We start from the raw sequence: 23,052 nt of genomic DNA, 5'->3' as shown, positions 1-23,052 counted from the left end.
CGGTGGGTGGACACACCCACCCAGAAGCATCCCGGGAATGGGCTCCCTCTGGCCATGACGCCCCAGGGGGCCAGCAGCACAGCTGCAGCCACTGCGGCTCCAGAGAAGCTGCTCCGCTTCGGGTGCCCCCTTCTGGTCCCAAGTGGTTAGGAGGGAGCTGGGCCATAGGACGAAGGGCACTGTCCTCTTGGGCTCAGATTTCCTGTGACAGGAGGTAAACACGCGCCCGAGCTCTCGGGAAGCCGAGTGAAGGTGGAGGACCTGCCTTTGCAGCCCCCAACACCCGGACTGGGGTCATTGTGCTCCAGGCCAGGAGATGAGCAGATGGGGTCTGGTCCCCAGCCTGGCCACAGGGCCCAGCCGTCCCCTGAGCGCCTGGTCAAGGACATCACAGCCTGTCCTTCCCCACAGCACCATCTGCTCAGCCCAGGCCCCATCAGTGGGGTGCAGGCTCCCCACGACTGTGTGGCCAGACTTGTCTCCTTTCATGTGTGTGTCTGTATCTCGAGTTTGTTTCTCGTGGTCTGTGACTCCGCCTCCCTGTCTCTTTTCATCCCTGTGATCTGTTTTTCCTTCCCCTCTGTTTCTGTCTCTCCCTCACGCTGGCTGCATTTTTACCTGTCTGTCGTCTTCTCCCCTGTGATCCCTTCCATCCTCTGGCCCTGTGTTTTGCCTCAACCTGTTTCTCTTTCCCTTCTTGTCTCAGGCTCCCCCTTGCGAGGCCCTCCATGCCTACGCCTGGCTTGGATAGCAAGGGCATCCCCCATCCCCCTAGGCAAGGAACCTAGAGCAGGGCTGGGCCCAGCCACACCTTAGAAAGTGGCAGAGGCCAGGAGGAGGGACGGCCGAGGGCCTCCTCCCGTATCTTGTCCCACACTCCTTGCAAGGACTTTCCAAGACAGCTTCCCAGAACAGGAGCAACTGGGATTGCTGGACAGAGATTAGACCAGCACTGCAAGGCGGTTGGCCCAGAGGGCCCCGTGGTCTGGGGATATGGCCCATGGCCCCTGTCCAGCTGTGCCGGACAGCTCTCAACCCCCAGCCCTCCAGTGCCCCAGGGCCTTCTTCTCTCCACCCTCCAGCTAGTAAACCTACATGCACCACAGCCTGGAAAAGAACATATTGAGAATTAGCAGCAGCAGTAGTGCCATCCCAGATCTGTCCCTTCTTATCTTGATGTTAAGGCATCCTGGGAAGGAACTGGGTCTTTCCCAGTGCCTGTGGGTCAGGGTCCAGACTCTGAACTCACGGACTCTGTCATCTTGCTGACCAATCTGCCCCGCCGCTTCCAGCCACAGCGTAGCTTCTGCTGTTCCTGGGCAACATCACTTGCCTAGAGCACACTTCATAATCTTGTCTTCCCAACTGGGATGCTTCTGAGAGGGAAAGGAGACATTGTGAATAATCATACCAGGACAGCAAGCTTAGACTAGGACTGTTCCCGACAAACCAGTACAGCCACTTCCATTGTACCATACAGACACTTCCGTGTCTCCCCACCCCCACCAAGTCTGGCAGCCTCTCCCTCTAAGCACCTCCAGGCGGCCCCCTCCGACCCCTCAATGTCAGGGAACCCTGTTGCTCTGGCCCTCTGCCCTCCAGGTCTCCCCTCCTCAGCCCTGGTGCCGCCGGCTGGGCTTGTGAGACAGGGGCTGGGATCTTTGGAGGTGAGTGGTCCGGGGGTGCCACCCCTCTGGCCTGTGCCTGCCACCAGCCCTCCCCCAACCAGGCCCCCTCGGGGCTAGAGTCCTTCACATCCTGTCTCCCTTTCTCTCCCTCTCCTGCGGTCAGTGGCAGCCAGAGGAGTCCGAGGACTATGTAAGTAAGAGGTGTGCGAGCGCGGGCAAGACCTGGGTTAGGCTGGGCTCGTGGGACACTCCCCTGCCCCCGCCTTTCCTCCCAGCCTGAGCTGCCAAGATCCACAGGGCACCAGCCACATCTGGAGAAAATTGGCGTTTACGCTGAGCCCCGAGCTGAGCAGCGATTGGCATTTTCTCTAATCCTTACTTCTCGCCTGTCAAGCAGCAATTTCAGGCCAGTGTTCGAGATCGACTGGGGCCTGGCCCTTGCTCTGGCCAGATGGGGATGGAGTTAAATCCCATCCTGATCGTTAGGCCTTATTGATCCCTAGAGTGAAAAATCACCTGCTCCAGGCCCAGGCTGGGAGGCGGGTCTGGAGGCTGGGTTCCGGCATCAGTGTGTTCTGGAGCCCCAGCCCTGGGAGACCCTCCAGCCAGGGCAGAAGGGGCCTGCAAGGGTTTGGTGGCTGCGGCAGCGGCCCCACCTGAGGCTTAGAGCTGGAGGGACGCCAGGGCTGGTGGTGACAGCTCTGTTCCCACTGCGCGGTGGTCCCCTCCCGTCTTCCCACTATTCCTTCTGTGTGGTCTGGCTTGGCCTCCCATGGTGTTTTTCCGCATGTCTCTGGAAATGGGCATATGGGCAGGGCCTGCCAAGGCAGGCGGACACTGCCCTGGCTGACTTCTCAGGCATCTCTGGGGACAGTGTGCTCCCCAGGGTGGGGGGTGTTCCCTGTCCTCCTCATCTCTCCTCCCTGCCCCAGCAAGCTTTGCAAGGCATACGGTGCTCACAGAGCCAGGGCCTGGATGGGGACAGGAGGGGTCCCACTCAGTCCTGCAGGGTGGTGCCTCGGCCACCCTCCACCTCCCTCTGTGGTGTGCGTGTGCATGCGTTAGTGTCTACAGGTGGCCCTCCGCCTGCTGGTGCAGGAGGAGCCGCAGGCTGCATGGGTGTGCGTGCCACGAGCCGAGCGAGGTGCTACGTGCGTGCGAGGCTGTCTGCCCTGTGTGTCACGTGTACCCGGACCTCACGAGGTGCCATTCACAGTACAATGCAGTGAAGGAACAGTGTGGCCCTTTGTTCTTGTCTGAAAGGAAGAATGAGCAGCTTGTCTGCCTTAGGCTTGTGGCTCCCCAGAAAGGCTGGGTCCTCCTGGGCACACATCCACCTGCCTGTACTGCCTCCTGCAGGGTCCAGCACCACACAGCCCCCCTCCCAAGACCTCTGGCCCCATGTGCCTGGGGTGGCTGGCCTGGTCTGGTCCCTCCTTGCTGTCCTGTGATGGGAATGGGCCCCTCCTCCTCCTTTAGGAAACCACCATCAGCGGCCTGACCCCGGAGACCACCTACTCCATCACTGTGGCCGCCTACACCACCAAGGGGGACGGTGCCCGCAGCAAGCCCAAAATTGTCACGACGACTGGGGCAGGTGAGTGAGGGGTTGGGGTCAGAACTGAGGGCGGGGCCGAGAGGAGGGCAGGGCCGGAGCCCAGTGCGTGGTTGTTCAGTCCCAGGCCGGCCCACCATGATGGTCAGCACCACGGCCATGAACACGGCGCTGCTCCAGTGGCACCCGCCCAAGGAGCTGCCTGGGGAGCTGCTGGGCTACCGGCTGCAGTACCGCCGAGCCGACGAGGCGCGGCCCAACACCATCGATTTTGGCAAGGACGACCAGCACTTTACGGTCACTGGCCTGCACAAAGGGGCCACCTACATCTTCCGACTCGCTGCCAAGAACCGGGCCGGCCTGGGCGAAGAGTTCGAGAAGGAGATCACGACCCCCGAGGACGTGCCCAGCGGTTTCCCCCAAAACCTGCGCGTGATAGGGCTGACCACGTCTACCACGGAACTGATCTGGGACCCCCCGGTGCTGGCGGAGAGGAACGGGCGCATCACCAACTACACCGTGGTGTACCGTGACATCAACAGCCAGCAGGAGCTTCTGAACGTCACTGCCGAGACCCACCTGATGCTCTCCGGCCTCAAGCCAGACACCACTTACGACATCAAGGTCCGCGCACGCACCAGCAAAGGCGCCGGGCCGCTCAGCCCCAGCATCCAGTCCCGGACCATGCCCGTGGAGCAAGGTGTGTGCTGCGGGCACGTGGCTACGCCTGGGGACTTCTGCTCTCCTTGACTCACTGACCTTTGGCGACTGTGAGCCACCAACCTCTGGTGTGTGACACTCCAATCTCTCATGACCATGATCACTAACCTCTAGTGAATAGGCGCCACATTCTCCGTGTGTGGCCCCTGACCTCTGCTGTCCTTGGCCTACTGACCTCTGCTGGGCAACTCCAATCTCTCGTGACCTTGACCCACTGATCTCTCATGACTGCATCACCGCTCTTGGGTATGCAACACTAACCTCTTGGGGCCATGACCCCCTGACCTCTAGTGAACACGGTCCACTGTGCTCTGGTGCGCGGCCACATGGCTTCTCATGATCGAGTCCCACTGACCTCTGGTCACTCTGACCTGCTGTCTGTAAGCTCCAGCTTCACCCGTGCCCTTCTGGAGAGCCCAACCAAGGGTCCTATGGCTTCTGTCCCACTCGATTCTCACCATGAGGAAGAGCCGGGGCTGGGAGCTGAACTGTGTGCAGTGGAAGCTGGTGGGAGTGGGGGTTCTGGCCCTCTGAAGCCATCCCTAAGCCCCTGCACCCTGCCCCCCCATCTTTTACCAGCGGGGAGCCCTCCAGGCCCATTTATTCCCCTTAGGCAGCCAGAGCTGACTCCTCCCTCCTTGCGTCCCAACAGTGTTTGCCAAGAACTTCCGTGTGGAGGCTGCAATGAAGACATCCGTGTTGCTCAGCTGGGAGGTGCCCGACTCCTACAAGTCAGCAGTACCCTTCAGGGTAGGTGGGGCCGACTGGGCCCAGCACACTCAGTCCCCGCCCGCGCGTCTGCGTTCACAGAGCTCTGTCCTGCAGGCCTGGGAGGGGGCCCCTCACCCGAACACGCCGCCTGCGCCCCCCCTCGCTTCCCGTGCAGATCCTGTACAACGGGCAGAGCGTGGAGGTGGACGGGCACTCCATGCGGAAGCTGATCGCAGACCTGCAGCCCAACACCGAATACTCCTTTGTGCTGATGAACCGCGGCAGCAGCGCAGGGGGCCTGCAGCACCTCGTGTCCATCCGCACGGCCCCCGACCTCCTGCCGCACAAGCCCCTGCCGGCCTCAGCCTTCATTGAGGACGGCCGCTTCACCCTCACCATGCCCCGCGTGCAGGAGCCGGCACTCGTCAGGTGTGCAGACACACCGGGGGCCGGGGGCGGGGCCAACCACGCAAGAACCAGGGGAGGACGGTCCTGATTCTCCTCTGCCCGCCCAGGTGGTTCTACATCATGGTGGTACCCATCGACCGCATGGGAGGGAGCATGCTGGCGCCACGGTGGAGCACGCCCGAGGAGCTGGAGCTGGACGAGGTGCCCGGGGACCCGGCCGGGGCAGCCCTGATGGCAGTCCCATTGCGCTGGTTGGCTGTGCCCTGGGGACTCCCCCCAAACTGGAATTATTCTCTGATTGGCAGCCTGCCCGTGTCTCCGAGGAGATGCACTCTGAGCTGGCTCCTGGGAGCTTTCAGAGAACTCCTGGAGGGCTTACTGAGACCTGCCCAGAGGGGTTTGTGGAGGATCCCCTGGGGTGTGAAGTGGCAGAGACATCTCTCAGATGTAGAGAATCTCAGGCCCTGTGAGCCTCGCAGTCTCCAGGGGTCTAGAGGCCAGACAGGCTTGAGTGGACCCCCAGCCCTCTCTGGTGAGGGTGAGGGGCAGGTTGCCCAGCGGGCCCCTTCTTAGGTTGGCTGGGAGGAGTGGCGCTGCCTGCTGGTTTCTGGCATGATTCTGTGCGGCCAGAGAGTCAGGCCAGCCTCAGGCCCCTAACGTGGACGGCGAGCCTAGCCTCAGCCCAGGAGCACGTGCTCCAAGGCCCCTGTGTGACTCGTGCTCTGCCGCCAGCTGCTGGAGGCCATCGAGCAGGGCGGCGGGGAGCGGCGGCGCCGGCGGCAGACGGAGCGGCTGAAGCCATACGTGGCCGCTCAGGTGGACGTTCTCCCAGAGACCTTCACCCTAGGGGACAAGAAGAACTACGAGGGCTTCTACAACCGGCCGCTGTCTCCAGACCTGAGCTACCAGTGCTTTGTGCTCGCCTCCCTCAAGGAACCCGTGGACCAGGTCTCCCCAAGACCCCAGGCCTGACCAGACACCCCCAGACCAGTCTCAGACACCCCAGAGGCCCCAGACCTGCACTGCGGTCTCAGGGCACTGACCCCCTAGGATCCAGAAGGCCAACCCGACCCGTCCCTAGGGGCCCAGTGAGCTGACCAGGCCTAGGTCAACCTCTTAGTTCCAGGAGACCTGGCCCAGAGCCCTTTCTCCAGGTTTGGGGGATGGAGGATGGGGGATCTCACCCCGGGGCTCATGCGCTGTGCTGTTCCTCCACCGGGTCACAGAAGCGCTATGCCTGCAGCCCCTACTCTGACGAGATCGTGGTCCAGGTGACACCAGCCCAGCAGCAGGAGGAACCCGAGCTGCTGTGGGTGACGGGTCCTGTCCTGGCAGTCATCCTCATCGTCCTCATCGTCATTGCCATCCTCCTCTTCAAGAGGTGAGAGCTCTGGTGGACGGCTACCTTCACTTGGACCCCCAGGCCCTCCCCGGCCAGACACATGCGGGCCGGGGCAGCCACACCGGCCTGCACCCCGGGGTGCATGCTCCTGGGCTCAGAGAGAAGCCAGGAGAGCAGAAACAGTGTGTGTGCACACCCACTGGTGTGAGCCTGGGAGTGATGAGCAGCCACACCCTCACAAAGGACTTTTCAGGTGCATCCCCAGGGCATGTCCGTCTGTCCGTCTCTGTTTTGGTGGATGTGAGCATGTCTGTCTCTCAGCTTCAAAACACCTCCTCCTGGTCTCCTACCTTCAGCATCCCCTCTAACACCAGCGCTAGACGACTCCCAGCCTGACTCCCCTGCCCAGGCCTTGAGAGGCCCAGACCCAGCTCCAGGTCCACATGCCCACGGACACTCACTTGACGGATGTTTATTCAGTGCCCACTGTGACCACAGCCTCCACAATTATCCCAGACAGAGGGTGTCTTGACCTTGCCACAGCCCTCCCCTGAGGGTCCCTGTCACAGAGGATGGGCAACCCCCCCCAGTTACCAACTGGAAATCCAAGCATCACCCTCAACCCTTCTCTCTCCCACTACCCGCCCCGTCTCTCGTGAATATCACTTGACCTGCCCCCCACCCCACCGTGAGCTCCCCACGAGGTAACGCACACGCACGTGGTACACCTCGGTCCTGTCTCTTGCATAGTTGCCGCTGCCTCCTCTTCTTACTGTTCCCATTCCTCTCTGTCCTCCTCCCAGCCTGAAGAGTATTTGCAAAGATTTGCTTTGTCACCCTCAATATAAAACTTCTCAGCTTTCACTAGAGAGTTTTATAGCCTGTCTGCAGCCTGACGGTCCATCAGATGCCTGGCTGCTCTGGCCCCTGCCACCACCCCCTACATCATCACTGAACTAACTCAGTTCCTGGCCGGCCTGGCCTCCACCATTCCACTGCACTCTTGTCCCATCCTTGGAGACTCCTTTCCAGGCTCTGGTGCCACGAGGCTCTGCCAGGCCCCTCCCACCCCCTCCTCACACTGTCCCTCACTGTCTGGTGGTGCTTCCATGGGAACATCGCTGGGCCTGTTTCCAGCACCCAGCACAAGGCTGTCAGCACACACTTGGTCCTTGTGTCTGCACAGGTACACACACGAGGGGGCCTGTGCCCCATGCCCCATCTCTCCTGACCCTTGACCCTGACCCTTGACCTAGACCCAGTGCCTGCTACCTGAAGTTAGCTCCTTCCTCCCAGGGTGAATAGGGACCAGCTCGCCTGGTTCAGGGCCAGAAGACCCATGGGTGGGGAACCTGAGGAGTGACTCCCACACCCACTCAAGACCCCTCCACTGCCGTCTGGATCCTGGTGTACGCCAGGAGAGGTGACCCCTCTCCCTGTGAATGCCACGTGGGTGCCGCTAGATCGGTCCACAGTGTCCCCCTGTGTCACGAGAGGGCCTGAGTGTGTGTGGCGGAAACAGTGACGGTTCCTTTCTTCTGTCCTTGCCTGTCTTTCGGGACCTAGTAAACAAGAAAGGTAGGAGTCCTTCCTTCTCTCTTCACACGCCTCCCCCTTCACTTCTCATCCCAGTGCACACTGCGGGCCCAGCGGGGAGGGGCGCTGCTTGGATCAGAAGCCTCCTGGCCTGTGGCTGTCTGGTCAGCTCAGCAGATGCCGGGGCTGGCTCTGCCACTCTCTCCACCTGTGGCCTGCACAGGGGGTGCCCCTTCTCCAGAGATGGGCTTAGCTCAGAACGCCAATGCTTCCCATGCATGCACAGGCTGACTCTGAACTCCCCAGAGCCTACCTCCAGGCTCCCAGGTGTCTGAGGTTACTGCCGCGCTGCAGGAGACAGAGCCTGGCCTGTGTGCAAGGAGCGCTGGCTGCAGGGCAGTGGGGAAGTGTGGGGTGCACACTCACACACACTCGCGTAAGTTTCCTCCCCTGATACAGCTATGTCCCCTGCGCAGAAGTCTTAGATACTTGTCAGCAGATGGACCCCACAGTCTGTCTTTGATCCTGTCCCCATAGACCGTGGAGCCAAGGCCAGCAAGGGAAGACTCTGCCCAGCCAGGGGAACGCCTTCCCCTGCTGCTCTGCGCTTTTACCCTGATCCCAAGAGCCAGACAGCGGGGGCCCAGCTCTCTGTGATGTTTGCATATCTTACGTGTCGTTTGCATGTTTACTCCTGGTGGTTCCTGCTGCCTCAGCGTGGGGGTCTTGTGGACAACAGCCACTGCCCAGCTGTGACCTGTCCCCGTGGGAAGGAGCCACCAGCCTCTGCAACCCCTTCCTTCCTTGCTGTGCTGGCCCACTGTCTGCTCCCTACTCCTGCTCTCTGCCCATCCCCACCCTGTGGCCCTGGCTCCCCTGCGCTCAGAGATCCCAGGCTGGGATGGGAGGGGCAGAGCTGTGGACTCAGAGCTCTGGGGCAGCCGGCCATGCCACGTGTCTCTGCCTCCGCCTGGACCTCGGTTCTCACCAACCACCCTTCTGTCTCTCCAGGAAGAGGACCCACTCCCCATCGTCCAAAGATGAGCAGTCAATTGGGCTGAAGGACTCCTTGCTGGCCCACTCCTCCGACCCCGTGGAGATGCGGCGGCTCAACTACCAGACCCCAGGTAGGGTGGCTCCCCCAGCCTGCCTGCCCCACCTGGGTCTGCCAGTCTCTGCCCAGGGACCCTGGCCTCACCCTGGCCCCCGTTTCCTGTTCCTGCTTTCCACCCTTCTCCCTGAACCCACCCACTGTGAGGAAGTGACCAAGGAACACCTTCCAGGTGCTGCAAGGCCTGGAAGCCTCAGCGGGTGGGGTGACGCTCCTTAGACCCTGACCTATCTTCAGTCAAGCCCTCCAAATATTTAGGGCTGGGACCTTCACAGAACCCATATCCCAGCCCCGGGGTGCCAGCCCCTGTACCTAAATTCTGACCCCTGCACCCAGAAGAGGGGTTTGTTGATGGGGCTCATCAGATCTTGTGGCAGGATAGGGCTGTCTGCACCTGACCCTTCCTGGTGGCTGGGCCCAGATTTTCCATGTGAGCCCTAGGAGGCAGCACAGGACTTGGTGCCTGCCCCTCCTTCCCCACCACTGTCGTGGGCTCTCTGGCTGTCATTCCCTGTCTGCACCCCAGCAGACACAGCTCAGACTTCTTCCCAGGGTGGGGGGAGGAGGAGGTCATTCCTCGGCTCCCAGGTGCTCCTTTCCATCATGACACCCCTCGCCCTGGGCTGGGGTTGCCTCAGTGATAGTCTGAGCTCTGTGAAGCCAGGTACTGTCTTCCTCCTCCGCCATCTCTTGGGTTGGGCGCATGGTGGGTCTTGTTGAGCGCCTGTGAAACACACAGGGTTTGTGTGTGCACAGACTACTTAGCGCTGCATGCTGAATGACCGCACCATTTCATGGCTGGAAACAACAGCAATGATGTACTAGTCTCACAGCTTTTATGAGTCAGAAATTCAGATGGGAGCATAGCAGGAGCAGCTTGTCTCTATTCCGGAATATCTGGGCCCTCAGCAGGAAGACTCAAAGGCCAGAATCATTTAAATCAGAGGTCAGCAAACTGTGGCCTGGGGCCAAAATGTGGCCCACCACCTGTTCCTGAAAATAAAGTTTTATTGGAACACAGCCATGCCCTTTCATACATGTACTGTCTATGGCTGTTTTCACACTCTAGAGCAGAGTTTAGTAGATATGACACATACCATATGTCTTCAAAACCAAAAATATTTACTTTCTGGCCTTTTATGGCAAAATTTGCTGACCACAGAATTCTGGAGACTCATTCATTCTTGGGTCTGGTGCTTGACACTGGAGTCAGCTATGGGTCCACCTGGGGTTTTCAGCTCTCTTCCTGCACCCTGGGCTTCCTGTCAGCGCTCCAGTGCACATGTCCCGAGAGGGGGAGAGCCAGGCTGTTGCAACCAAGTGTGGGCAGGTCTGCAAGGAATCAGAACTCCAGGGTGCTGGGGCCTGGAGGGCAGAGAAGCCTCCCCTGAGAGGGATGAGAAGCCCTGGGGGCCTTAGTCAGGCAGAGGGGCTGGAAGGGAGCTCCTTTTGGTGACAATGGCAGGTGCAGAAGCAACTGGGGGGGCACTGTGTCCTGTAGCATGGGAGCTGGGCGTGTTGAGAGCCCAGAGCTGAGTCTGGAGGGTGAGTCACAGAGGGAGCCTGCACGCCAGGCTAAGGGGTTTGGGCTTCATCTTGAGGGCGCCAGGGAGGCATGAAGGGTTTTCAGCACAGGAGCAATGGGGCGCTCTAGAAGTGTCATCCTGGCTGTGGTGTGGAAGGCAGATTGGAGGGGGAGAACCTGGGGAGACAGACTGTTGTGAAGGACCTGGACGTGGGGCTGGCCATAGAGGCCTGCCTGAGCAGAGCTTGGGCTTGATTCCCCGTGGGGTGAGGAAATAGGGGCAGGGGTCCCAGGATGGCTCCGTGGTTGCTGGTTGAGCAGTGGGATGGGAGGTCCAGGGGGACCTCCACGCCAACATCCTGGCGGGAACCACAGGAGAGGGAGGTGCCAAGGAGCACGCAGTGGTCAAAGCCTGCAGATAGATGAGCTCTCCCCCGGAGAAGGGTGCAGGGAGGGGAGAGAGCGGCCCAGGAGCAGCCAGGGAAGGAGCTGGAATGTTGAGAAAGGACAGATGGAAGGATGGTCAATGAGGGGGAGCCAGACAGAGAGAGAACGTAGGGGAGAGGAGTGTCTCTGAGGCCAGGCTGAGAGGGCTGTGTGAGAGCCTGTGGTTTTAGCAGTTGAAACCTAGGAGAGGTCCAAGTCCTGGGCAAGGAGCCTTGCAGTGGGTTGAGGCACTGCCAGTGGGGGATGAGCCAGTGGATATGCAGGCCCTGCCGGGGTCTGAATCCCTGTGACTGTAGGGATCTGAGAAGGGAAGGCAGGGTGGAGCACAGGGGATCTGAGGTGGTGTTCCAAGGGATGGGGGACCAGAAGGACAGGAGGCGGGCCTTGGGGCAGGGCACGCTGAGGGTCATCATAGGTGCTGAGGTCAGGGGACGAGGCTGCTGGCCAGGAGAGGGGTCTCTGTGCACAGGGTTATCCAGGGAGGGAACCAGTGACCAGAAAGAAGGGTTGGCTGGAATGGCGGCACCGCTGAGGGTCCCCCTTCCCATGTTTTTAGTTCAGCAAATGTTTATTATTTTCCCTCGTGATCTAACTTTCATTCTGAAAATGCTTGAAATGCACAGAAGAACTGAGAGAGCGACGCGGTCCCCATCTGCCCATCCTTGCCGGGGACTCACCCTTCTGTCTCACCGCATGTGCCTTCCCTCTCTCTAAAAGCACACTTCTCTTTTGCCAAATGATCTGGAAATAGCCAGGGTCATACTTGGTTACCAGAGGCCACGAGGTTGGCTTGGACCTAGAATTTCATCACAGAAAGAGGCCCCCAAGGCCGCGCAGGCTCTGGGGGGGTGGGAGGGGGGCATCTGTCACTTGAGGGGGTGGAGCAGAAGGGGCTGCGGTGGGCCGGCCCTCCGAGCCCCCCAGACCCCTGCTGGCTGCAGTCCAACAGCGATGTAACCAGAGGTTAACGGGTGTCCTTCTCTTGCCCCGCTGTTTTTGTTCTTTTTCTCTGCAGGTTCCAGTGTCCCCAGTTGCCCGAATATCTCAAGTTAGTTTTTCACGTTCCCCGTTTGGGGCCCACTCTGGCTTCTGTGTGTCTCTACTTCTCTCACCCGTCGCCTCTGTCCTTCCTTGAGCTCTTCTCTCCTCCGTTCCTGTCTTCGCTCCCCCTTCTCACCCCCCGTCTTTCCCTTCTGCGTCCCGCTCTCTCCTCGCCTCGCCCCTTCCTCCAGCCGCCCCCTCTCGTCTCTGCCTCTCCCACCTCCCGCCTCAGTCCCACTCCTTTCCGGTGCCTCTCCCATCTCCTTGCCCAGTGTCCCCCTCCTCGTCTCCACCTCTCCCTCCGAGTATCTTTCTCATCACTCTGCCGTATCTCCGTACGTCGTGATCACTCCATCCACATGCTGGGTGCTGGGACGATGATGTCACAGAGCCTCCCATGGTGACTGGCGCCTTGAGGGCAGGAGCGCTGTCCAGAGGAGGGCCCGCGGGCAGGGCATAGGCTGCGGCCGCCCAGCCCTGTCCCGTCCGCTGCCCTCCGCCTGGGTGTCCGGCCCTGACCTGGGAGGAGGACCAGCCACTCGGCACCGTGTCACCGGGCCATGCCCACTCGTGTCCACGGCATACATACCCCACCCTGTCCCCTCCCGCCCCCCGGCCGCTGTGTGCCCCGCCACCCCTGTCGCCGCATGCGCCGCTATCTCCATGCCACCAGTGCCGCGTGCTCCATGGTTACACGTGTTCACACGCGCACATCCATGCATCGGGCTGTCTCCGCCACCCGCTCAGGCCTCACGCTAACTCTGCTCATGTACCCGCCCTGCTCCCAGGTATGCGAGACCACCCGCCCATCCCCATCACTGACCTGGCTGACAACATCGAGCGCCTCAAAGCCAATGACGGCCTCAAGTTCTCCCAGGAGTACGAGGTGAGCTAGCCCTTCCCCGCCAGCCCCACCACCACCATATGCGTGGCCCCAGGCCAGCTCCTGTCCTGCCTCAGGCCCCTGCTGTGTGTTTGGGGAGCGGGTGGTGGGCTCTAGGCTGCTGCCCAAGAGCACAGACGGAAGGGGTCAGCAGTAGCCAGTGGGGAACTCAGCTTCTTAGGTACCGGGCCTGGTCAAGACCCTTTCAGGCACGCCGAGATGAGGACAAAGTCACATGCCCTTGAGCTAAGGGAGGCAGATGGAAAGTCATAAACACAATCAGTAATAACAGCTGGCATTTGTAGACAGCTCCCTGCCAGCCACCTCCAGGCTAGGGAGTCTGCATGCACCATCTATTTATGTCCTCCCTACGACGCTGTGAGACGGGAACTGGTGTTATCCCATCTTACAGATGAGGAGGCTGAGGCTCTGAGAGGGGAATGACTTGCCTAAGGTCATGTCACTGATGAGTAGTGGAACCCATCTGGCAGCCTGTGCCTGCACATGCGTGTGCTCAGAGTGCCTGTCACAGAGATGGGGAGTCTGGGAGCCTGACTCCTGCCGCCTGGGCTGCATAAACCCTCCTGCTCCGGGCCCTCCAGGTGCCTCCTTCACCATGGTTTCAACTCTGCCTGCTTCCAGGAGACGCTAGTGGTAAAGAACCCTCCTGCCAGTGCAGGAAACATAAGAGACGTGGGTTCGATCCCTGGGTTGGGAAGATCCCCTGGGAAGAAAATGGCAACCCAGTCCAGTATTCTTGCCTGGAGAATCCCGTGGACGGAGGAGCCTGGCGGGCTACAGCCCATGGGGTCATGACTAAAGCAACTGAGCACGCATGCATGCTGGGGACTCAGGCTTCTGAGCACTGCTCCTGGAGTCAAGGCTTCCAGCTCCCAGCTGGAGAGATGCTTTGCTAGTGAAGGAGGTGATGAGGAGAGCCCAGACTTCTCTGAGGAGTACTGACGAAGGTGTTGTTAAAGCGTCTTCCGCCTCAGCGCACTCAGTGCCCGCTCCCGGCACAGGCCTGGCACAGGATTCGCCTCGGTGGGTGATGGATGGATGGGTGATTGAAGGGCTAGCTCTGCCCTGTCTGTGCGTCCACTTCCCTCCGGTCGCACGTCCTTCCACTTTGCTTGCTGTCCTGGGCACCAGGGCTCCACTTCCAAGGGCTGTGGGTCAGGTTTCCGCAGAGGAAATTGAGCTTGGCAGGCGAATTGATGATCACATCTGCCTAGAGGACAGGGTGCTGCCTCTTCCTGTGGAGCTCCCACTGGGGGCCTGCCCTGCCCAGGGCCCCCCGACAAGGGGGACGGAGCCACTGAGTCCAGCTCCCTGCCTCCAGTTCCCGTGAGGCCTTCACTCATCCAGTTCCACGTCCCACTAACCCTTCCTCCTGTGGGGCCCTGCACCCCACTGTCCAGGCCTGCGATGTCCTCTCACCTTCTGCCGCTTCTCTGCTCCCATCTGCGCTCCCCTTACAGACCTTCCTCCTCCAGGAAGCCGCCTCTGGCCACCCTGGCCTGCCGAGAGCTTTTCTGCAGCCAGGATCCAATAGCTCTGTTACCTTTAATGATCAGCAGCATCAAGCACTTAGCCCGTGCTAGCTACTGGGAGTGTGGAGACAAGTGCCCACAGGGAACTCAGTCGGTAGGGAGATGAGTGCAGACAGAGAATGCTAAATGTGACCTCACGCCGTGGTGTTAAATATGCAGATGCACAGAGAAGGTCCTCCAACAGCAGCACGAAGCAGGCCGGCTAGGGGTGGGGTGTGCTGGGGTCTCACAGAAGTGCTCCCTGACCTGGGGAGAGTTAACAGGCTGGTACAGAAACCAACAGGCGGGTGGTGTGCTGTGCTGAGAACTTCGGGTCGTATTCATCTGTAAAAGGAGGGTAATAATAGAACTGGTTTCATAGGAGGATTGGGAGAGGGAATACACAGAGTGCAGAGAATAGCACCATGCACACAGTAAGTTTTTGCTGAGATTCAGCTGTTGTTATTATCATCCGAAGTGACAAGGACCCATGGAAGGCATTAAGCAGGGAATTGATCATCTGATCGGCATTTTATAAGGATTGTTCTGGCTGCAAGACAGAAAGAGGCAAAGGAAAGAGGCAGGGAGGTGCCCAGTCTGAGTGGGGGTGGTCCAGCTGAGGCCCTGGCAGCAGGTTGGTGAGAGCCAAGGAGCTGGGGGAGCATCGGGACGTGGTGACGGATGAGACGGGGGGCACAGAGGATTTGGAGGATGACTGGCAGGTTGTGGCCGCGGCTTTGAGAGCCACAGCAGCAGAGCTGGGTTTGCACAGGGGAGCCGATGAGCTCAGCTCGGCAAGGGCTGAGACTGCAGAAGTGTGGGGCGTCCTGGTGGGATGTCAGGGGCCTGTGGGGTCTGCAGACCGGGGCTCAGGGGAGACTCTGGGCTACAGCTGAGTTACGTCAGCTCCAGCATATGGGCGTGAGGTCCTGAGAGCCAGTGAGCTCATCCAGGAAAGGTTGGAGGGTGTAGAGAGGGCCGAGGAATGAGCCTCCGAGAAGGAACAGCCAGAGAGGGAGGAGGAGAGCTGCACGAGGCCATGCAGGCGTGTCTGGGCCCAGCAGCACTGGGTCATGCACAGGTGGCCGCCTCTCGCTTCTGCCCTCATTCGCTAGCTTGGTGCAGGGCTTGAGGGACTTCCCTGCCCACACCCCACCCCTACCACTCTCCTGGGCAAGGGGATTTGGTACCTTGGTCAGAGGAGTCTTCGGTCTGTCACATTGCTGACCAGTTCTCTGTGCCCCATGGCTGGGGAGCTGGGGCTCAGCCTTCCCCAGTGCCACGGGACAGAGCCAGTGACTAGCCTGGGAGCAGAGGCGGATGTGGGCGCCACCTGGAAGGCCGGGTCTCCTGGGGGCTGTTGCCCCGCTCCACCTGCCTCCTTCATTCCCTGCAGTCGATTGACCCGGGACAGCAGTTCACGTGGGAGAATTCAAACCTGGAGGTGAACAAGCCGAAGAACCGCTACGCCAACGTCATTGCCTACGACCACTCCCGAGTCATCCTTACCTCCATCGACGGTGAGCCTAGGGTGGGGCCCCCTCCCATCCCCTGGCTCTCCTCCTCCTCCTCCGTACTGGGTGACGTCTCCTCCTCCAGAAGAGGCCCACGGACTAGGTGGGAGGCCCTGAGATAATGCTCTCCCGTGTCCCTCCCTGCCCGTAGGTGTCCCCGGGAGTGACTACATCAACGCCAACTACATCGATGGCTACCGCAAGCAGAACGCCTACATTGCCACGCAGGGCCCGCTGCCTGAGACCATGGGCGATTTCTGGCGGATGGTGTGGGAGCAGCGCACAGCCACTGTGGTCATGATGACACGACTGGAGGAGAAGTCCCGGGTGAGGCTGTGCGGCAGGGCCCTGCTGGGAGTGGGGGGGCAGGTATGGGTACTCGGGCACCTCTGCCTGTCCCTGTGGGAAGACTCCCTTCAGGGGACTTGCCAAGTGCTATTGTTCTCCTGGGTTGTCCTCGTATCCCAGCTGCTGGGTGCTCCTGGGAAATGGCATGTTCCCCAGACGCCAGTGGTTTCCTACCGTGTTAATATGTTGTCCCAGATGCTGTCGTTTTCCAAGAATGTTAATGTGTCCCCCAGTTACTGCATGTTTCTGGGACGGTCACGTGTTCCCTAGATGCTGGAGTGTTGCTGGGGCCTTAACACATCTCCTAAGTTAATTAGTGGAAAGAGCTGCTGTTATCTGCTTTTGCACAGCAAAGCATTGACTGGAGCATAAAATTTACAGAGCTTGAAAATGGTGTGTAAACGTTATGGGTAAATTTGGCAGAAAACGCACCTGGTGCGATCTGGTCATGAATAAATGATTTTCAATTACGTCCCTCGTTCCCCTCGCGAGGGCAGGGGTGGTGGCCTCGTGTGAGGCCCTGACTTGGTCTGGTGAGGGGGTGGCATGGTGAATCTGAGATCTCGGCGGCTAGGGGCCTGGCAGCTAGCACAGCTGGGCCTTCCGCCAGCTCCTGCCCTGGGCCCTGCCTGTCTGAGCCTTTGGGTCCCTCTAACACCCTTGCCCGCCCCCCCTGCTGTTCCTCTGCAGGTGAAATGTGATCAGTACTGGCCAGCTCGTGGCACCGAGACCTACGGCCTCATCCAGGTGACCCTGCTGGACACGGTGGAGCTGGCCACCTACACTGTGCGCACCTTCGCGCTCCACAAGGTACAGTCCTGCCCTGGTGCCTGGCCCCAGCCTGGAGCCTGTGAGCGCCATGGTCTGAGCGTGGTGTGCTGGGGGAGCGGGGGCAAATGGGAGTCAGTGTTGGAGGTCAGGGCTTGGAGGTGTGAGCAGGCCATGCTGGCCGGTGCCGTGGGCAGGATGGACAGAAGCAGCACACGAGCTCCTTCAGGCTGCCCCGTGTGACTTCTGAGTTGTGTCGGAGAGCCAGGGTCTGGCCTCAGTGTCGGGGCAGGCTGTAGCAGGCATGGTTCCTCGTCACTCACTCCATCTCTGCTGCTGTCCTCCTCAGAGTGGCTCCAGTGAGAAGCGGGAGCTGCGTCAGTTCCAGTTCATGGCCTGGCCAGACCACGGAGTTCCCGAGTACCCGACCCCTATCCTGGCCTTCCTGCGGCGGGTCAAGGCCTGCAACCCTCTGGACGCAGGGCCCATGGTGGTGCACTGCAGGTGAGGTGGGGGGCTTCCAGCAGGGGTGGGTCAGAGGTGAGGGAGGCCTCTGCCCAGGCTGAGTCCTGTTCCTGCAGCGCGGGCGTGGGCCGCACGGGTTGCTTCATTGTCATTGATGCGATGCTGGAGCGGATGAAGCATGAGAAGACGGTGGACATCTACGGCCACGTGACGTGCATGCGGGCGCAGCGCAACTATATGGTGCAGACTGAGGACCAGTATGTGTTCATCCACGAGGCGCTGCTGGAGGCCGCCACGTGTGGACACACGGAGGTGCCCGCCCGCAACCTCTACGCCCACATCCAGAAGCTGGGCCAAGTGCCTCCCGGGGAGAGTGTGACTGCCATGGAGCTGGAGTTCAAGGTGGGCTCGGGGCTGGGCCTGCCTGGCTCCAGTGCCTGGACTGGGTCATGGGGACACCCCCCTCCCCCCCGCCCCACCCCCCCCCGCCCAGGAAGCCCAGCCTGACCAGCCCTTCCCTCTCGCTAGTTGCTGGCCAACTCCAAGGCCCACACATCTCGCTTCATCAGCGCCAACCTGCCCTGCAACAAGTTCAAGAACCGCCTGGTGAACATCATGCCCTACGAACTGACCCGTGTGTGTCTGCAGCCCATCCGCGGCGTGGAGGGCTCCGACTACATCAACGCCAGCTTCCTGGATGGCTATAGGTCAGCACGCTCGTGACTGCCCACCATGCCCACGAGTAGCTGGGCCTGCGTCTGGCCGGTGGGGAGCACAACAGGGTCAGGCTGGCCCGGAAGACCTGGGTGGGCTTCTTAAAGGAGGGGTGAGCTGAGTGGGGCCCCAAGGGACTAGGCAGCCATGGGGAGACCCTGGGGGCAGCAGCACCTCCAGCATGTCCAGTCTTGTGTCCGCCCCAGACAGCAGAAGGCCTACATAGCCACGCAGGGGCCTCTGGCGGAGAGCACGGAGGACTTCTGGCGCATGTTGTGGGAGCACAACTCCACCATCATTGTCATGCTGACCAGGCTTCGGGAGATGGGCAGGGTGAGCACACCAGTGGCCCTCCTCATTCGCAGCCTTTTCCTCCCGGCCCCGTGAGCATAGCCTCAGACCCTTACCACTTCCTGCGGCTTTCCGCTCCCAAATCCTCTGAAATCTGGAGCTTCCCTTCCCCGCCTCCTCCACTCCCCACCTCCTCCCCTCCTGACCCCAGGGCCGGGCCCTCTGTCCACAGGAGAAATGCCACCAGTACTGGCCTGCAGAGCGCTCTGCCCGCTACCAGTATTTTGTCGTTGACCCGATGGCCGAGTACAACATGCCCCAGTATATTCTGCGTGAGTTCAAGGTCACGGACGCCCGGGTGAGTGGACAGGGGAGTGTGTATATGTGCATGAAAGCATGTGTGTGACGCTGTCTGAGCCCCTCTGGGGTGGGGGCTGCCTGCATGGTACCCCCGCTCCAACCGTAGGAATCTAAGGTCAGGTGTGGGGGCGGCGAGCCCATTTCCCAGGATGGCCTCAGCATGCTTAGCTGTGCGGCTGCCCTGCCCACCTGGCCAGGGGCTGCTGCCAGTCCATCCCTGACTCCGGGCCCTGCCACCTCTCCCAGGATGGGCAGTCAAGGACAATCCGGCAGTTCCAGTTCACGGACTGGCCGGAGCAGGGCGTGCCTAAAACGGGCGAGGGCTTCATCGACTTCATCGGGCAGGTGCACAAGACCAAGGAGCAGTTCGGGCAGGACGGGCCCATCACGGTGCACTGCAGGTGGGGCCAGCCCCGCGGAGGGCTGGGCGGGTTGGGGGCCTGGGGGCGGGAGCCCTCACCCGGTGCTCTCCCTGGGCAGTGCTGGCGTGGGCCGCACCGGGGTGTTCATCACACTGAGCATCGTCCTGGAGCGGATGCGCTACGAAGGCGTGGTTGACATGTTCCAGACCGTGAAGACCCTGCGCACACAGCGCCCAGCCATGGTGCAGACGGAGGTATGCAGGCCACTGGCCAGGCTGAAGCTGGCTTCTCCCAGACGCATGCCACCGGCATTGCCCAAAGCACAGGGGAGGGGTGAGCCGGACCCACTTCCCCGTCAGCAGCTATGCTCTGGGTGCTGGTGGTATGCCTGGCTCCCAGCTAGGGTCACACGTGGCCGTCCTTACAGGGGTACACGATCTAGGGGCAGACTGGGGTGGCAGCGGGGGAAGCCCAAGCAGATGTCTGGGTCCAGCCCCTGCTCCTGGCCAGCAGAGGCTAAGTCCATGAACCACTGGCTGCAGTGCATGTGCCGTTGGCCACGTGTAGGGGGTATCTGCCCGTGCTGACTGGCCCCCTGTCCCGTAGGACCAGTACCAGCTGTGCTACCGCGCGGCCCTGGAGTACCTCGGCAGCTTTGACCACTATGCAACGTAACTACCGCCCCCTCTCCTCCGCCACCCCCGCCTGGGGGCTCCGGAGGGGACCTAGCTCCTCTGAGCCATACCGACCATCGTCCAGCCCTCCTGCACGGATGCTGTTGGGACCACAGCATTTCAGGAACATTGCCACACCGCACAGAGAGCCCAGAACTGCCCTGGGCGAGGGGGCGGGCCAGCAGGCAGCCACCACGGCCCTGTTTCTGCCCTCTAGGCCCGCCCCAGAGCCACTGCGAACTCTCTGTTCTGCTGCCGGTTCTCATGCTTCTTCTCATGGGGTGGGGGGATGGGAGCGAAGCCTCCCTTTTTATACGTTAAGTGGGGTAGACAGGGATTATAGCCTCTTCCCTCTGACTTTTCTTTTTGCAAATTCTTAACTGCAGACTGGGCTGCTGTGGGGCACGGGGGAATAGTTTGTTTTCTCCTTGAGTTCACTTGGGATCCTTTCCTTTGGTACGACTTTCGCTGCTGCAGGACGGAGCGTGCCTTCCCCGTGTGTGGAGCCGGGGCCGCCAGCCTGAGCGGAGGCACCGCTGACCCGGCTGCCCTTCCCGTCCTGCTGACAAGACCCTATTTCAGCCAAGTGCAGGGAAACACATTTGGGGGGTTTAATTTCTGTTCCATTTTTCCGTAAGAGCCTTATTTGAGGCCCCACAGACCGTGGTGGGGGAGAGGAAATGGGAAGCCCTCACCCTCAGTTGTCTATTCCAGTGCGTGTGTAACATTCACAGCCCAGAACCACAGATGTGTCTGGGGGAGCAGGCGTTCCTCATCACCATCGTGTTTTGCAAATGTTAAAGAGAAAGCAAAGATGAAAAACAAAAAAAATCCAAAAAAAAAGGAAAACCCAAGAAAAAAAAGAGAGGCACCCCCTGGCCTCTTCTTCAAACCCCTGAGAGGGTAGGTGGCTCTGGGCGCCTGGGGGTCCCCTCTGGGTCCACAGAGCCTGCATTTTGTCCAGCATTGCAGGATGGCACGGTGTTGGTAGGCTGTGGGTCTGGCCACATGGCCGAGACCGTGGGCACTGGTCAGGGTGTGTGCCACGCCGCACACACCTCAGGGCCAAGCAGGGGTGCGGCTGGCCGTTCAGGTCCAGGCCAGTGGGCCTGGTAGCACACGTCTGTCCTCCGAGTGGGGGCCAGATGACTTCCTTCCCTGGTTTGCAGCTGTCTTCAAAGCCCCCAAGGAGCGCTCTTTCCCACTCCTTCAAGATGCCCTCCTAAACCAATGTGGCGAGACTACTGGACTTCTCTCAATGGTACTATCCTCAACTCTTATTATCTCGGCTTGCTGAGGGGCAGGGAGAGGGCCTCTTCCTCTGGGCAGCACTATCTAGGTAGGTAAGTGGGGGCGGGAAGGGTGCATAGCTGTTTTAGCCGAGGGGCGTGAGACGGACGTCCCCAGATCTAGCTAGGCTGTCAAGATCAACAATCCAGGGTTGGTAATGTTGAATGAGACATTCATTTTTACCTTGTGGATGCTAGTGCTGTAGAGTTCACTGTTGTACACAGTCTGTTTTCTATTTGTTAAGAAAACTACAGCATCATTGCATAATTCTTGATGGTATTAAATTTGAATAATCAGATTTCTTACAAATCGGGTCTCTTGTCTCCGCTCTTTCTGGAATGCGAGTCTGGGCTGTCAGTCCCTTAGGGTGGGTTCTGCCAATTTCCTGGTCCTCAGGAGACAGTGTGACTGTCCTGAGGATGTGGTGATGAGACAGGCTCCCGGGATGGTGACCAGTTTCAGATGGGAGCCTGATGACTGAGCCACCAAGTGTGTGGAGGGAGCACCCTGACATGAGCCCCAGCTCCGCCAGCTGGCAGCACACTCCCTGCCACATTCTGGGTCATCACATCCCCTTCTCCTTCACCTCCTCCCTCTCCTTTTCCCCTGCTGTAAGGAAAAGAATGGCACTGTGGCAGTGGCAGCCAAGACCATATGGAAATTGATTAGAGGATATTCGTAATTCTTGCAGTGTGGGTATTAGACCCAGTGTGGCCATCCGGCTCCTGGACACAGAGCAACATTTGTAGTGGTCTCTCCACTGGTAATCAGATAAGTCCTACCAGGTTGGAACCTTGGAACTTCTGGGGACAAGAGATAAACAAGGTCCAGAACAAGTGGAGAAGAGAAATACATGTGGTCAGCAGTGACCAAATATAGAGAGTATTGTGGTGAGCCCAACACAGAGGTGTTAGGGCAGCACCTCACCCTGCAGCGGGATCAGGAAGGGCTTCCTGGAGGAGGTGACGTAAGCTGGATTCTGAGTGATATGCTAAGTAAGGCTTTCTTTCAAAAGATGGGAACAGCATTTCCAATGGAGAGAGTAACTTGTACAAAGGCTTGGAAGCAAGAAACAGACTAACAAATATGATAGACTACAAAGAACACCCATGAATGGGGTAGACAGACATAAGGAGACTGAAAGCAGCTGAGGCGTTTGAGCTGGTTGTGGACTCCCTGCTGGGTGGCGAGCCTCTGTACCATGCTGAACAGAGGCTCTATACCATGCTTTCGAGGCCCTCACTGCCCCCCAGTGTTGCCAGCAGTCTCTGGTGGCTGTGGTTTCTCTAGCTCCTAGCTCAGTGCCTGGCATATTTCTTTTCATTCAGAAAAACAGTACCATCATTGCATTATTCTTGATATTAAATTTAAATTTCCTAATAATGAGCCATTAAACATTTTCAAATGAGGGTAGGTATCAGATTGTCACTTGAAGAGCAACAGTATATGAACTGTACTAGGCATACTCTGCAGACACTGCTTTATGGGCATGATCACTTAGCCTCAGAACAACTCAGCAGGCAGACCACGCAGGGCAAGTTGGTGCCGGAACTGTGACCCACACCTGGTTACCGCTGTTCCAGAGGCCCTGCCCTTTCTATTGCTTGGTGTCAGGCCCCCTCCTCTGAGCTGTCACCCTCTCCCAACCCACTCCTCGAGGCTCCAGGGCTCCCCATCACAGTGTGAGGCACCCCATCTACAGGTTCCCCAGTCAGGCACCTCTTCCTCCCTCACCCTCACAACTAATCACCAAACCCTGCCCTTTTGGCCTCTTCTGCACCTGTTTGGTTCTCTGCATTTCCAGGACCCGCCTTCTCCTGTCTGGAC

At 59.8% G+C, this 23,052-nt stretch overlaps 1 protein-coding gene across 5 annotated transcripts in view; it reads left to right on the top strand.

The window, feature by feature from the left end:
* The window catches only part of PTPRF (protein tyrosine phosphatase receptor type F), an 83,438-nt gene extending 61,904 nt beyond the window's left edge, over window positions 1–21,534 (top strand). For 3 of the 5 annotated variants that reach the window (XM_065914759.1, XM_065914772.1, XM_065914758.1), the window contains 21 exons: window positions 1,792–1,818; window positions 3,108–3,225; window positions 3,305–3,883; window positions 4,556–4,653; window positions 4,790–5,043; window positions 5,130–5,223; window positions 5,755–5,970; window positions 6,249–6,403; window positions 8,912–9,027; window positions 12,813–12,910; window positions 15,836–15,959; window positions 16,105–16,280; window positions 16,992–17,111; window positions 17,419–17,573; window positions 17,651–17,936; window positions 18,063–18,241; window positions 18,455–18,581; window positions 18,772–18,897; window positions 19,146–19,300; window positions 19,380–19,515; window positions 19,868–21,534. In XM_065914759.1, coding sequence (XP_065770831.1) covers window positions 1,792–1,818; window positions 3,108–3,225; window positions 3,305–3,883; window positions 4,556–4,653; window positions 4,790–5,043; window positions 5,130–5,223; window positions 5,755–5,970; window positions 6,249–6,403; window positions 8,912–9,027; window positions 12,813–12,910; window positions 15,836–15,959; window positions 16,105–16,280; window positions 16,992–17,111; window positions 17,419–17,573; window positions 17,651–17,936; window positions 18,063–18,241; window positions 18,455–18,581; window positions 18,772–18,897; window positions 19,146–19,300; window positions 19,380–19,515; window positions 19,868–19,936 — 3,408 coding nt within the window. In that variant the 3' untranslated portion in view covers window positions 19,937–21,534. The remainder of the gene's footprint in view (window positions 1–1,791; window positions 1,819–3,107; window positions 3,226–3,304; window positions 3,884–4,555; window positions 4,654–4,789; window positions 5,044–5,129; window positions 5,224–5,754; window positions 5,971–6,248; window positions 6,404–8,911; window positions 9,028–12,812; window positions 12,911–15,835; window positions 15,960–16,104; window positions 16,281–16,991; window positions 17,112–17,418; window positions 17,574–17,650; window positions 17,937–18,062; window positions 18,242–18,454; window positions 18,582–18,771; window positions 18,898–19,145; window positions 19,301–19,379; window positions 19,516–19,867) is intronic. The other 2 variants (XM_065914780.1, XM_065914763.1) reach the window with 1 other exon arrangement.
* The last annotated feature ends 1,518 nt before the right edge of the window (window positions 21,535–23,052 follow it).

The sequence above is a fragment of the Muntiacus reevesi genome, chromosome 1 (genome assembly GCF_963930625.1).
Source record: "Muntiacus reevesi chromosome 1, mMunRee1.1, whole genome shotgun sequence".
NCBI classification, from domain to species: Eukaryota; Metazoa; Chordata; class Mammalia; order Artiodactyla; family Cervidae; genus Muntiacus; species Muntiacus reevesi.
This window is presented reverse-complemented; position numbering and strand designations above follow the sequence as displayed.